The sequence below is a fragment of the Mus caroli genome, chromosome 17 (genome assembly GCF_900094665.2).
Source record: "Mus caroli chromosome 17, CAROLI_EIJ_v1.1, whole genome shotgun sequence".
NCBI classification, from domain to species: domain Eukaryota; kingdom Metazoa; phylum Chordata; class Mammalia; order Rodentia; family Muridae; genus Mus; species Mus caroli.
In genome coordinates, this window is record NC_034586.1 from 22,742 (window position 1) to 35,007 (window position 12,266).

Consider the following 12,266-nt stretch of genomic DNA (forward strand, 5'->3'; position numbering starts at 1 on the left):
CCTCTGTAACTCCTTCCATGGGTGTTTTGTTCCCAATTCTAAGAAGGGGCAAAGTGTCCACACTTTGGTCTTCGTTCTTCTTGAGTTTCATGTGTTTTGCAAATTGTATCTTGTATCTTGGGTATTCTAAGCACTGGGCTAATAGCCACTTATCAGTGAGTACATATTATGTGAGTTCTTTTGTGATTGGGTTACCTCACTCAGGATGATGCCCTCCAGGTGGATGGTGCCTTTTAAAAATATTTCCTGCAACGAGACAAACACGACTGATGAACCCCTCCTCCCCTCAAAAAAAAAGTTTAATAAAATTATTCCCAAACTCATACGTTAGTGCCTAGCCCAATTGACATCAGAGAGGCTTCCTTCGGCAGTTAATGTGAATGGATGCAGAGACCCACAACCAAAGGCAGAGCTTGGGGAACCCTATGGAATAGGGGAAGAAGGATTGTAGGAGCCTGGGGTGAAGGACACCTGGGAAACATGGACCACAGAATCATTGAAGGAGGCCTCATAGGAGCTCACAGAGACTGAAGAGCCCGCAGGGGTCTGTGCTAGGTTCTCTGCATACATGCTGTGGTTGTTTGTGGGATCTGAGGGAAAGGCAAACTAGACAGGAACTGGCTGAGCGTAGAAAGGGAACGCTGCAGTTGGGAATGTGTTGTATGAGAGAAGAATAAAAAATATAAAAATGAATAATTGTTTGATTTTGAACTGGGGGGATATTAAAAATAATAAAAAATGATTATGAACTCTAAAGGGTAGGGGGACGGAGGATTTCGAAGTGGAGAGGGATGGATGGGCTGGTGTAATGTAGGAACAATGCTCATTCTGACATTATCAAAATAAAATGGTAGAAGCAGCAGGAGACAAATTGTAGTTTTCAGAAGTGTGGAAGGAGGAGGTGGACTTTGCTTAGCTTACAGTAACAGTAAATGTTGTAAAACTAACCTGGCCTTTGAGCTCCTTGAATGAAATTCTGTGGGAAAGGTAGTGTCTCCAAGGGTTCTCCTGAAAGAGAGACATCTTTCATTTGCCATTGTATAAGTCCATGATCTATGCATATTTGGGCATTCATATGATTAAAATCACATACCACTCCACATGCACACTCCTGTACACATGGGCTTATATGCATACAGACCCCTTTCTAGTTAGAAGACATATACTGTAAGAATAAAATAAATGGTATGATAAATTACCAATGCCATGGCACTATAAAACTATATATTCTATACTTTAATTATTCTATTGGTAGTAGGATAGGTTTACTTATGCCAGAACCATCTCTAACATGAGATACTCTCTGCACTGCTATGCTAAAATGTCTCTGACATCATATGATGGAACTTTTCAGTTTTATCATCTCTTATGGACAAATGCTCTCTGTTGTCAAGGGGCAGTGTGGAAGACTGCCATGTGCAGAGAGGTAGCAGAGCCTTCACACCACTGCAAGATGGAAGGATGTATTTAAAGGGCAATGGAAAAGTATCACAGGGGGTTAAGCAAGGGATGTGTCTAATATAGATCATTTTGGCTACTGTCCAGAAAAATGCAAGCTACTCTGAGACAGCAGGATCGTCAGGTTTAGGCCTGTGAGTACTGGAAGAGGTGGAGATGATCTGCTTTAGAGATAGCAGGTGACAAAATGGAAGCGTCCCATCATAATTTTTACCTTCGAAATGGCCAGCACCAGGAACAAAGCTGTGAATGAAGCCGACTTAAAAGACTATTTCATAAGCCTCGTGACTTAGCTCTTAGGAAACACTAATCCAAAGCAGCCCATTCCCCCGCCCCCTTCCTTTTGCATGAATTTGGGAAGAGCGAAGGCAATTAGCAGTACCTGTGGGAACGTTCAGTGGGAACAATCGTTCCCCCGCCCCGGTTTAACTTTAAGCAAGCACGAAGCAGTTTCACAGTTAGCACGTCTGGATCCTAAAATCCGCAATTATCCCTCTGCTCCGATAACCTGGGGTCAAATTCCTTGGGAATAACCCATCTCCTAAAAAAACAAAAACAACAACAAACAAACAAACAACAACAAAACCAGGTTGCATATCCGCGTCCAAACGGGGGCGGGGTGCCCAGGCCCGGCTCGGGCAGCTCGCATTTCCCGCACGGCGGCTGCACGCGACCCGAGCCACCTCGTGTGTGCAGCGTCTGCTCCCCACCGCCAGGACGCGGGGGCACAATGGTGGCGACGAGGAATCTAAGTCAATACCCGCTAAAGTTCTCAAAGGCACTTCAATCCCTCCTCCACCGCAGGTGCCATACCATCCGGAAGCGGCAACGGAGACACCGTAGTTTCCTCCATTCGGTCTCTTCCCTTGCACTTTGTTTTTTTCCAGAGCGGCGCTCATCCGCGGGATCGGCCACCCGGAGCCCCTCTGTCCAGCCGCAGCGCTCGCTCCCGCGGCCGGGGATGAGGACAGCCCAGGGCCCCGGGTCCCCGGCTCCCGCCGCAGCGACTCCAGACGCTCTGGCCCACGCCGTCTCTATGGTCTGGCGCGGCCGCGGACCTCGCGCGGCCTGGTCGCCAGGGGGCGCGCTGGCTGGCGCCGCCGACTCCGAGTGCGCGGCTCGACCGCGTCCGCCATATTGGATGCCGCAGCCGCCGCGGTCAGCGCTTCCTCCTGTGTCTTCGCTGCGCGCTGCAGGTTCTCGCGGCCTAGGAGGCAGGGAGGTGACACAGGAGCCCGTGGGAGGAAGAGGAAGGAGGAGAAGGGGGTGGGGAGTGGAGGGGGCCGAAGCTTGAGTGTGGAGGCCGCTTCCGAGCGGGGCGGAGAAGCAGAGAAGGCGCCGCGCCAGCCCCTCCCCCGCCGCCGACCCGCCCCGGCGGCCTCCGTTCTGCTCACTGCGCCCGCCCCGCGGCCATGCTGGGGCCTCGCCGGCGCTGAGGAGCGTCGCCTGCTCGCAGTGCTTCGCGGCCTCCTGGGCCTGTCGCCCGCCTTTCCGCACCCTTCGCGCCCGGCCGCCGTCTCTTCCTCCGCTGGGCCCCGGGCCTCTGCGCAGACAACATGGAGGCCGTGAAGACCTTCAACAGCGAGGTTCGTATCGCAGCCCGGCCTCCCCGCCAGGCCCCGCACGGCCCGGGGCTCGCGTGCCGAGCAAGGGCGCGGGCCGCAAGCAGCCTCCCCCGGGTGGGGCGACGGCGGCCGGGCGGCCGTGGGGGAGGGGAACGGCCCGCGCCCCTCCCGGGGCCGGGCAGGGCTGAGGGAAGGCAGGGGGAGGGCCGGTCCCCCAGGCGGCCGCGCCACGCTTCCGGGTGGGTTCCACCGAGGACTATCACCCCCCAGCCCCCACCTCCCACCTCGCGCGCGGCCCGTGGCCTGGCAGGGTCTGAACTGTTTGCAGGACATCACTCTGCAGGCCCTCCCCGGTGGTAACTGAGGAAGCTGCCACACGGATGCGAGGCCCTGGAGAGGACCCACGGTGTGGTGATCCATGGTCACGTTACACGTAGTGTTTATTATTGAGGTTCTGTTGACTAGGTGACTTGGCAGCCAGGGACTTCGCTAATTGGATGGTTGGTAGCAGGCAACATTATTCTGCGATCTCCCCCCCCCCCTTTTTTTAAATTTCTGCTTGCCCTTCTGATCATCAGTTAGGGAGGAAAAGAGACAGTGTGCACTCAGAGGGGGTTAGAAGCTAGGAGAATCATTTGCCAGGGCCTCATTCACATGTCAGGCCAAGCAGATTTTTAATTTTCTTTTTTTAATGCAGGTGTCCAATTTTTACTCTTTGCTGGGTTTACTGATCTGATTGGAAGGCAGGCTTCGACAAAATAAATTCGATTTCTTCTTAAGGAATAATAGCAATTCGGACATTAAATGTAGCAAATACCGGCTCAGCTCAGCATTATCTACTTGTACCTTTTAGAAACATAATTAAATGTGTGCTAATTAGCATAGTTTTCAGAACTTTTGATTTGGGGATGTTAATGCTCAGTAATATGACATTTAATTTCTTAAGTACATGAGTTTTAAAAATAGCATCTGTGGCTGTCCAAATGGGACAGTGCTCTTAAATGCCTTTCTGCAATTTCATCGTAATTTTTGTTTGTTTATGGTAGGTAGCCTTGGGAAAGGCTGCAAAAAGGGTTGTTGAAAGTTAGATTAAGTTCTTGAATATGCGTCTTACTTTAAGTAGTGGTGAACTTCCTGAACTTCCTGATACTGAGAGCAATGCATTTGGAAATCTTGTGAATTTATAACTGATAATATGGACANTTATCCTCTTATGAAACTTAATTCTCTCTCCCAATGAATATATATTTAGAATATGGAATAAAAGGAATTTAGTAATAATGTAAATAACTTTTTTTTGGATTTTCGACACAGGGTTTCTCTGTGTATCCCTGGCTGTCTTGGAGCTCACTTTGTAGACCAGGCTGACCTTGAACTCAGAAATCCGCCTGCCTCTGCCTCCCGAGTGCTGGGATTAAAGGCGTGCGTCACCACTGCCCGGTCCCTGTAAATAACTTTTTAGTATGTTGTTAACTATATAAGAAAACAGCCAAGTTGCTTTTTAATTTGCTGCATACAGCACTAATAATGAAGTTCTTTAGTTACAAAAAAGTTCCTTCTTACGTGGGCCTGCTGGTGAATGCCTTTGATGATGTTAGTACTCTGAGAGGCAGAGGAAGATGGGAGTTCAAGGCCATATGTACATGTATGAGTGTACATATAGAGTTCTAGGACAGCTAGGACTGTAATAGAGAGATTTCTCTCTCAAACTAAAACAACAACAACAGCAAAACCTCACTTATTTCCAAATTACCGAATTTAACCCTCTTCCACTGTTGTACTGGCTAGTTTTGTGTCACCTTGACACAGGCTGGAGTGACACAGAGAAAGGAGCTTCAGTTGGGAAAGTGCCTCCATGAGATCCAGCTGTAAGGCATTTTCTCAATTAGTGATCAAGGGAAGGCCCCTTGTGGGTGGTGCCATCTCTGGGCTGGTAGTCTTGGTTCTATAAGAGAGCAGGCCAAGCAAGCCAGGGGAAGCCAGCCAGTAAAGAACATCCCTCCATGGCCTCTGCATCAGCTGCTGCTTCTTGACCTCCTTGAGTTCCAAGTGATGAACAGCAGTATGGAAGTGTAAGCTGAATAAACCCTTTCCTCCCCAACTTGCTTCTTGGTCATGATGTTTGTGCAGGAATAGAAACCCTGACTAAAGCCAGGCGGTGGTGGCGCATGCCTTTAATCCTAGCACTTGGGACAGAGGCAGGCAGATTTCTGAGTTTGAGGCCAGCCTGGTCTACAATGTGAGTTCCAGGACAGCCAGGGTTATACAGAGAAACCTTGTCTCGAAAAACCAAAAAGAAAAAAAGAAACCCTGACTAAGACAACTGTGCTTAGTTTTCTTGTTTAGGAGATTCCTAATGTGTCTGCCCTCCTTTCCCAAGAGGCTTTATAGGAGCTCCCCACCATGATAGGTGTAAACAAGTATTAGTGCTCTGAAAGCACACTAGAGCAGTGTGGAGAAGGAACTGTGAGGGTGGGCTGTATTGGAAGGAAAAGGGCTGGTGGGCACAGGGCTGGTGGGTTGTGGGGTGTGCTGCCTTCTGGAGCAGTCCTGGCTGTGTTGCACTGCTTCTCTCTCTTCCTTTTTTCCCCTAAGGATTTCAGACTACTTAAATCTTTACNTTTCTATTTTGATAATGATGTTATCAGTTTGAAGTGTGGTTAGCCTTAAAGTAGAGGATAGACTCAAGGTTGAGGAGACGTACCGTCAGACTGGAAGTTGGCAGTAGGCAAGGGTTCACCTCAGAGATAGATGTCCCTCCCAGTCCTCTTTAGTTGGGAGAAGTCCTCACTTAGATTGCCTAGGCTGGTGACACGTGGNGCTAACTCTGTAGTCCAGACAGGAGTTGTACTTATTGTGTGATACTCCTGCCTCAGCCTCTCTGGTAGCAGGATTATAGAGGCTTGCACCAGCCTTGGTCCCTGTATACTTTTGTTTAAGAACAAAATGCATAGCCTTGTTAATTTAGAAGAGAAAGCCTGATTTACCGTTCTGCATATATGGCTGCTGTGGTGTATGCTTTGTTACTGCAGTTGAACACTGGAGCAGCTCATTCATTGCTGTTCTATTAAGTCATGTTTGCAAAGTACAAAAAAGAAGGAGTCTGAATTACAGGCTTGGGAGGAAATCATGTTTTCAAGTNCTCATAGTGAATTTGGCTTTTAAGGCATCAACATTTAGCTCATGGTAATAATGACTATTATTAGTATTGTTGAGACAGGGTCTTACTGATGTCTCAGCATCCTGAGTGCTGGGATTACAGGTGTGTGGCACTACACTCCTGGCTAGCTCAAAAAAGTATCATTACTGTTTGGTAGCAAGATATTTTTAAACCTTCAAATGCTTAAAATATGAAAGTTGGATGTCTTGATACACACTTTGTAATTCCAGCACCTAAGAGTTTGAGACAGGAGGATTGCTCTGAATTTGAGGCTGGTCTGGGCTATGTACTTTTTTACACCAGACTAAGCCATATTGTACAATTGTGTCTGAAACAAAAAGCAAGACAAATAGATGTTTAAAATAAGAAGGGTTAGCAAAGGCTTGCTAAGTCTCAGGCTTTATAATTATATTCCATATAATTATATAATTCTGTTATTCATCAAAAAACATTTTCTTGGAAATAGCATGCTAGTAATTGTGAAACTAAGAATACAGCTTGATTTATTTATTTAAAATTAATCTGCAAAATGTGAATGAATTTCAGTCTGAGTTATCGCCTATCATCTTCCTCCTAATTTTTCAAAGGATTTCTCTGTCCTTCACCACTACATTAAAGATTATTACATTAGGAGATCCTTGTTCAAGAATTTTGGAGTAAATTCCTCCTCATTACCCTTAGTTGAATGAGAGTTAATCCCATGGCCATTATTGCCAATTCTGATACAATGAGAGAAAGTTTGTCCTTACCTTGGAAGACTCAATGAGAATCAGTGTGTGAGGGAGCAGCTAAATCAGATGGAATTAGTCATTATGAGGAACTCTACTTGCTTTTGTTCCAACTAGTCAGTTCTTACAGAGACTTGGAGTCCTCATCTAGTGGGAAGGACAGCTTAACTGGACGGACGACTGTATCGGGCCTGCCCTGAGTGTTCTTGGGAGCATCTTCATGTGAACGGCTGTCTGCACTATATTGAAGGCTACTAACTGAATGGAGGCTGTTCTTATAGGGGCCTCTTCTCTCATGCTTTGTTTTAGAAAAGGAAAAGAGAAAGGGAAGGGAATGTCTTTATATGATAAATAACTTCTTTAGAAAATTTCAGTGCAATTGGGGAAGAAAATTTGAAACTCACTGTTTAAGGTGAAAAGTTTAAGAGTGGGTTAGCAGTGGTTATATCTGGGCAGAGTTAGAGGAGGGTAATTTTTAGTTAAGTATTAGAGTCATGTAACTTAAAAATTTTAAAAAGCCCTAGTATATATTTTTCACACATCAAAAAATTAATAGTAACTCTTTAACATAATAAAATATTAGTTGGCGATGAATTTCTATAGCCTGTTTTTATAGCTGCTTATGGTAGTATAGACGACTTGGCCCATAAAATACTTTATTTTTCTTGTTCTGAGTGGACTGAGTAGGAGGTAGGATGGGGTCTCTGGGTTTAAGATGCTAGAAGATTCACTGCACTTTAATTCTTAGATTTATCTCAGTTTCTAAATTCTGACAATTCTTTTATCATCTTTCTAAAAGTTGACCAGTCTTTCTGAGGTACAGTATTGGCAGTCTACCAATAGTCGACCCTTGAGGTAGAGTATTGGCTACCTCAGTTGGAACTGTGTGTAGAGGAGGCTAGTCTAGAATTTGGAACAGTCTTCTTGCTTCTACCTCTCCAGTGTTTGAAGTGAGATCACAGATGCGTGCAGCATGTTTGACCCTGGTTATTCTTGGTAGGGTATCGTGGTCTTCTGTCCTTGGCATTCTTTGGTTAGTTGGATAACTTACTCTGATCCACTGTAAGATACACAACTTGCCAGACTCACTCTACTACCCAGGATATTTCTTAGTCTACATTTCACTTCCAATTTTGTGTTCCGAGGGGGCGGTTTGTAAGTAACTACAGAACTTTTTATAACCTTGCCATCAGTATCTAGTAGTAACCCTGGGTTGGTTGAGACATGAAACAGGTAGAGTAACACAAAAAGTTTATGGCTCAGTTTCGAAAAACACTTACGGGAAGCATTTGCAGAACATTTCTCTTTGATTTTCAGGGCTGTGTTACCCTTTTCTCTGTTGTCTTGTTTTGTAGGGGAAGTTTGGTTAATAGAATCAGGCTGTAGTTTTCTTTCCATGTTGTTGAAAATTATTTAAAGATGGAACATACTTAGTGCTTTAAATTAAGGACCTTCACTTCACATAGCATAATTCTTCCACACCAGTGGTGTAGACTGTGCTTCCTAACTTGGGGCTGCGTGACTCTTTGCTGTGTGGAGCACTTGGTCCTTCAGCAGCATCTCTGCTTTTACATACTAAATGCTGTGTAGCCCTCTCCCTTGGTGCCATCTTGGTGTCTTTAGCTTTATCAGTTTCCCTTATGGGAGGAGGAGGGTAACAATCTTGTTGAGAATTAGTTGTCGTACAGCACTTTGTACTTTCCACGTTTAAGTACTTAGTCTTTACCTAGGTTACAAGCTCAGTGAGAACAGTGACGGCGCTGCTTCAGATCCTCAGTGCACAGTGGCGCATTTAGAGTACATTGTAGAGCCACATGCCTGTCTGTCTCAAGTAAATGAGCAAAGGATGATTTATTTGGTAGCTGGTGATGGTAGCTAACATTTCTGGACATTTGCTTTCAAAATACAGAAGTCATTTTCTTTACTTGAGTATTCTGTTAGTGGGAGAAAGAGTCTTTGACTTAATACAATTGAAATATCGATTAGGTGAAAATTTTAAGTCAGAACTCTTAATCTGTTTTAACTTTCACTTAAGTATGGAGGCGGGGGTTCTTCACTGAGGGTTTCAAAGTTGGGGCAGGTCAGAGTTTTGTGTTGGGTAGTAATTGTGTTTACGGTGTTTAGGATTACTGCTTTAAAATAATTAACAAGTTCTTTTTTACAGTAACAACATTTAGACTACAGGAGTGACTCAGATTGAGTAGATTTTGATACTGCATGATTTGAGTGTATATAATCTCAACAATTCAGGATCACAAAAAATGGTCATTTGAAATTCATGTGTCCTAGACTAGCATTAAGTTTGTTAGAGTAATTCTGTTGATATTTAAGGGACTTGTATACTTTACTCTTCCTGCACAGTCATATCTTATGATCATTTGCAATAGGTAATTTAGAATTAATGATGATTTTATTACTTCCATATGTGATATCAGATATCTTTTTCTAGGGCCAGATTTGCTGTTAATGGACAGTTCCTAACTCATAGTAGTTATGACAAAAATGTGATCAACCATGACCTTTGAACACTGGCTGAGCTCAGACTCTAGTGAGCTCGTTTTGTCTGTTTTTGTTTTCTCAACATCTTTCTCTACTCCTCTCTCTCAGGATTGTGCCTCTACTCCTGCTTGTACAGACTGCTTTCCAGCAGCATGGACACAAGAAGCATAGTAAGATGACTATACCCACATAAGGCAGGCTCTGGGGAAATGTTAGGTCTAATGTGGTAGTGAAATTCTGTATTGCTTGTATGGGTAGTACTTGGGAAGCACATAGAGTTTGCCACTTAGACCCTATTAGTACTTTTATAAGACTCATACAGGGAATAAAACTTAATTGCTTTATAAGAAATGTTGCTATTTCTTTAAAAATGGGGAAGAAGTTAAGTTACTGGGCTTAATGAGCATGTGTCGTAAATTGCATTAAATTTGCTTGCATTATGCTGTTCTACATAATTTCACTACATTTTTGATAACAATTTTAATATGAACTACTTACCTCATAATTTAATGGTTGGAAATAAATTTATGAGGTGCGCTATAGGAGTAGAGAAACTAAATCAGATGTTATATTATCTACTAGAGGGGTAAGTCAGTGGTGCGGATGTCTGAATTTAAAGAAGTTAGGGCTGGTGAACAGTGCTGTGTAGCCTGTGGTTGCTTACATGATCTGTCTCAAACTCAATGGTAAACATGGTATTTGGTCTTTGTGATTCACATTTTATGCATATGTTCATCTTTATCCTGCATTATAAGAACTGATAAGAACCAAATAAAAGGTATAGGAATGGTTTGTAAGTGTACCACTGTGGGTCAAGAAGCGTCTTAGGCTTTGACATTACCTTTTTTATTAAGAGCGAGAAATAGAACACTTTTACTCCCTATAGACAGTTAGCGATGATAAGTGAATGTGTATCAAGCAAGTGTTTACAATCTGCAGCTTACATTGTCTGTCACTTTTATAGTTTGACTTGAAAGGCCTATGATTGCATTCTTTGATGCATTGTTAGTTACTTAGTGACTGTGAACCATATACCAGGAAGTTGTCTATCTTCTTAGATATGGTGATAACTAGACAAACAAAAGACTATCTCCTCTCAGGGGTTCTGTTCTTATTCCCTTCTCTCCCCAGCCTCCCTGCAGAGCCAGGCAAGCAGGCCCTTTGGTTCCAGCATTCTTGGCTTCTGGGATCCTTCTTTCTAGGCCCAGTGCTGCTGGACAGTCCAAGTATTCACCTCTACCAGATTGCTCTGCCCCTATAGTGCTCGCGGTAGACTGAGCCAGGAGAAGACCAGTTTCCCCGAGAGTGGGACATATAACAGTGCTGTTGAATATTATTTGAGAATTACTGACTATTCATTTGTTTTTTTAGAATAACAACTATTATAAGATGCAGCCTCAAGGGTCAGTTCTTCTGTAATTGAGATAGAGTTACTCCATGGGTAATGTCTGTAAATGTGCATCAAAAGCTTAAGTTTTGGAAAAGGAATAGATTTTTATTTAAAATCTATTTTTCCTTGATCTAACACCTTCTGAATTTGCTGTGTTTCTCAGAGGTCCTTTTCTTCCCTACAGTTAAAGGCCAAAACTCTTGAAGTCATATACTTTTGTGTGTACAGCCTGGAGAGTACTGTAGACATCTCTGTATAGTGCCACTGAAACAGTTGCCCCAAACTGCCTTAATGGCTTTCTTTAATTTAGTAATGTGTTTTTGATGCAATAAAGTTGACACAGCATTGGGATTAATCAAGTAGTTCAAGTGTTCAGTAAAAATCCTCCCATAAGTTTTTATCTGTTTCTTAGGACTGAGAGTGGGGCCTTGGGCTCGCTGAGCTCCTTATCACGGAGCCCTTAGCCACGGAGTAATTTGTAGTTAATCTTTAACATAAATCTTGAATTCAAGTAAAAAATTTTCAGACAAAAACATCTATATATTAAGTTATCTTTATCACCTGTTCACTTTGTTGGAAATGTGTAGCTTACATGCTTTTTAGAACTTTTATAAAAATGAGTGACTTTTATAATCGTCATCTCTGGATGTGCCAAGGGTATTGATTCCAGGACAGCATCCTTGCAGATACTCAGTTCTTCGATGTTTAAGTCTTTTACAGAAAAAGGAATATGATTTGCATATTTCCATTATTTACACTTATGTCTAGATTACCGCTAATGCTGTGTAAACACCATGCATTTAGGGAATAATATTGTTTACGGAATAATAAGAGAAGTCAGTACTCATTCAGTATGAACAGTTTTCCTGATTATTTTTGGTTAGTGATAGTTGAAGTCCCTGATGTAAAAGCCACAGATATGGGGGGGCATTTGTGTTTATTGTGTAAAGTTCTTCCTTTCCCCCCAGATTAGCATGTTTCAGCCGCTCTTTAGAACTGTGAAAGGTTAGGAGGGTGCTGTGCATGTGCAAATGGGAAACCGAGGTTGGCCCTTGTGAAGTGCACTTTGAAGGTATTGAACAAGAACAGAAAGGTGTGACTTAGCCCTGTACAGAAGTCCTCACCTTTTGGGGGCTTTTAATTTTTAATGGTGGATCCCTAAAAGTAACACTTTTGGAAAAACCCAATTGTTGTTCCCTGTCTTGTATCATTCTTCAGACTTGACCTTGGACTCCCACCTGTGTTTCAGAGCTGGGTCTCTAAAGACATCCTTTTTGACAACAGTTTTGTCCAAGAGGATACCCACAGTGTATCTTGTGGGTAAGAGGGATCGTAGTTAAAAACTTTCATAAAGGTCTTGTTCTTTGATCTTTTGGCAAATTTCTTCTTGCCCATGATAGTTAATACTTTTTGTTTTGTTTTTTTTTTTAAGATTTATTTATTTATTATATATAAGTACACTGTAG

General features: G+C 43.4%; 2 protein-coding genes across 9 annotated transcripts in view; one reads left to right on the plus strand and one right to left on the minus strand.

Annotated features, from left to right (window-relative positions):
• Window positions 1-207: 207 nt before the first annotated feature.
• LOC110284226 (translation initiation factor IF-2-like) lies at window positions 208-3,016 on the minus strand. The gene is made up of 5 exons (XM_029471383.1): window positions 2,946-3,016; window positions 2,272-2,890; window positions 1,841-1,999; window positions 949-1,008; window positions 208-246 (listed from the first exon to the last, which is right to left on the minus strand). Exons 1-3 carry the CDS (start codon window positions 3,014-3,016, stop codon window positions 1,973-1,975), a joined length of 717 nt encoding a protein of 238 aa, XP_029327243.1. The 3' UTR covers window positions 208-246; window positions 949-1,008; window positions 1,841-1,972.
• Scaf8 (SR-related CTD associated factor 8) overlaps window positions 2,593-12,266 on the plus strand; it is a 177,328-nt gene continuing 167,654 nt past the window's right edge. For 5 of the 8 annotated variants that reach the window (XR_003835293.1, XM_029471345.1, XM_029471346.1 and 2 more), the window contains exon 1: window positions 2,765-3,044. Coding sequence is in view for 7 of the 8 variants with exons in the window: in XM_029471345.1 (XP_029327205.1) it covers window positions 3,015-3,044 (30 nt within the window). In the remaining variant the exon portion in view is untranslated. Of the gene's footprint in view, window positions 3,045-9,518; window positions 9,581-12,266 lie in introns of all 8 variants that reach the window. The other 3 variants (XM_029471348.1, XM_021186088.1, XM_029471347.1) reach the window with 3 other exon arrangements.

Excerpts from the sequence above, each read along its gene's own strand:
- LOC110284226 (XM_029471383.1), bottom strand. The coding sequence starts at position 3,016 with ATGTTGTCTGCGCAGAGGCCCGGGGCCCAGCGGAGGAAGAGACGGCGG. Across the intron at positions 2,891-2,945 it reads GGCGCGAAGGGTGCGGAAAG|CGCCGGCGAGGCCCCAGCAT; the intron begins GCGGGCGACAGG and ends GACGCTCCTCAG. Across the intron at positions 2,000-2,271 it reads TCCGTTGCCGCTTCCGGATG|GAGATGGGTTATTCCCAAGG; the intron begins GTATGGCACCTG and ends TTGTTTTTTTAG.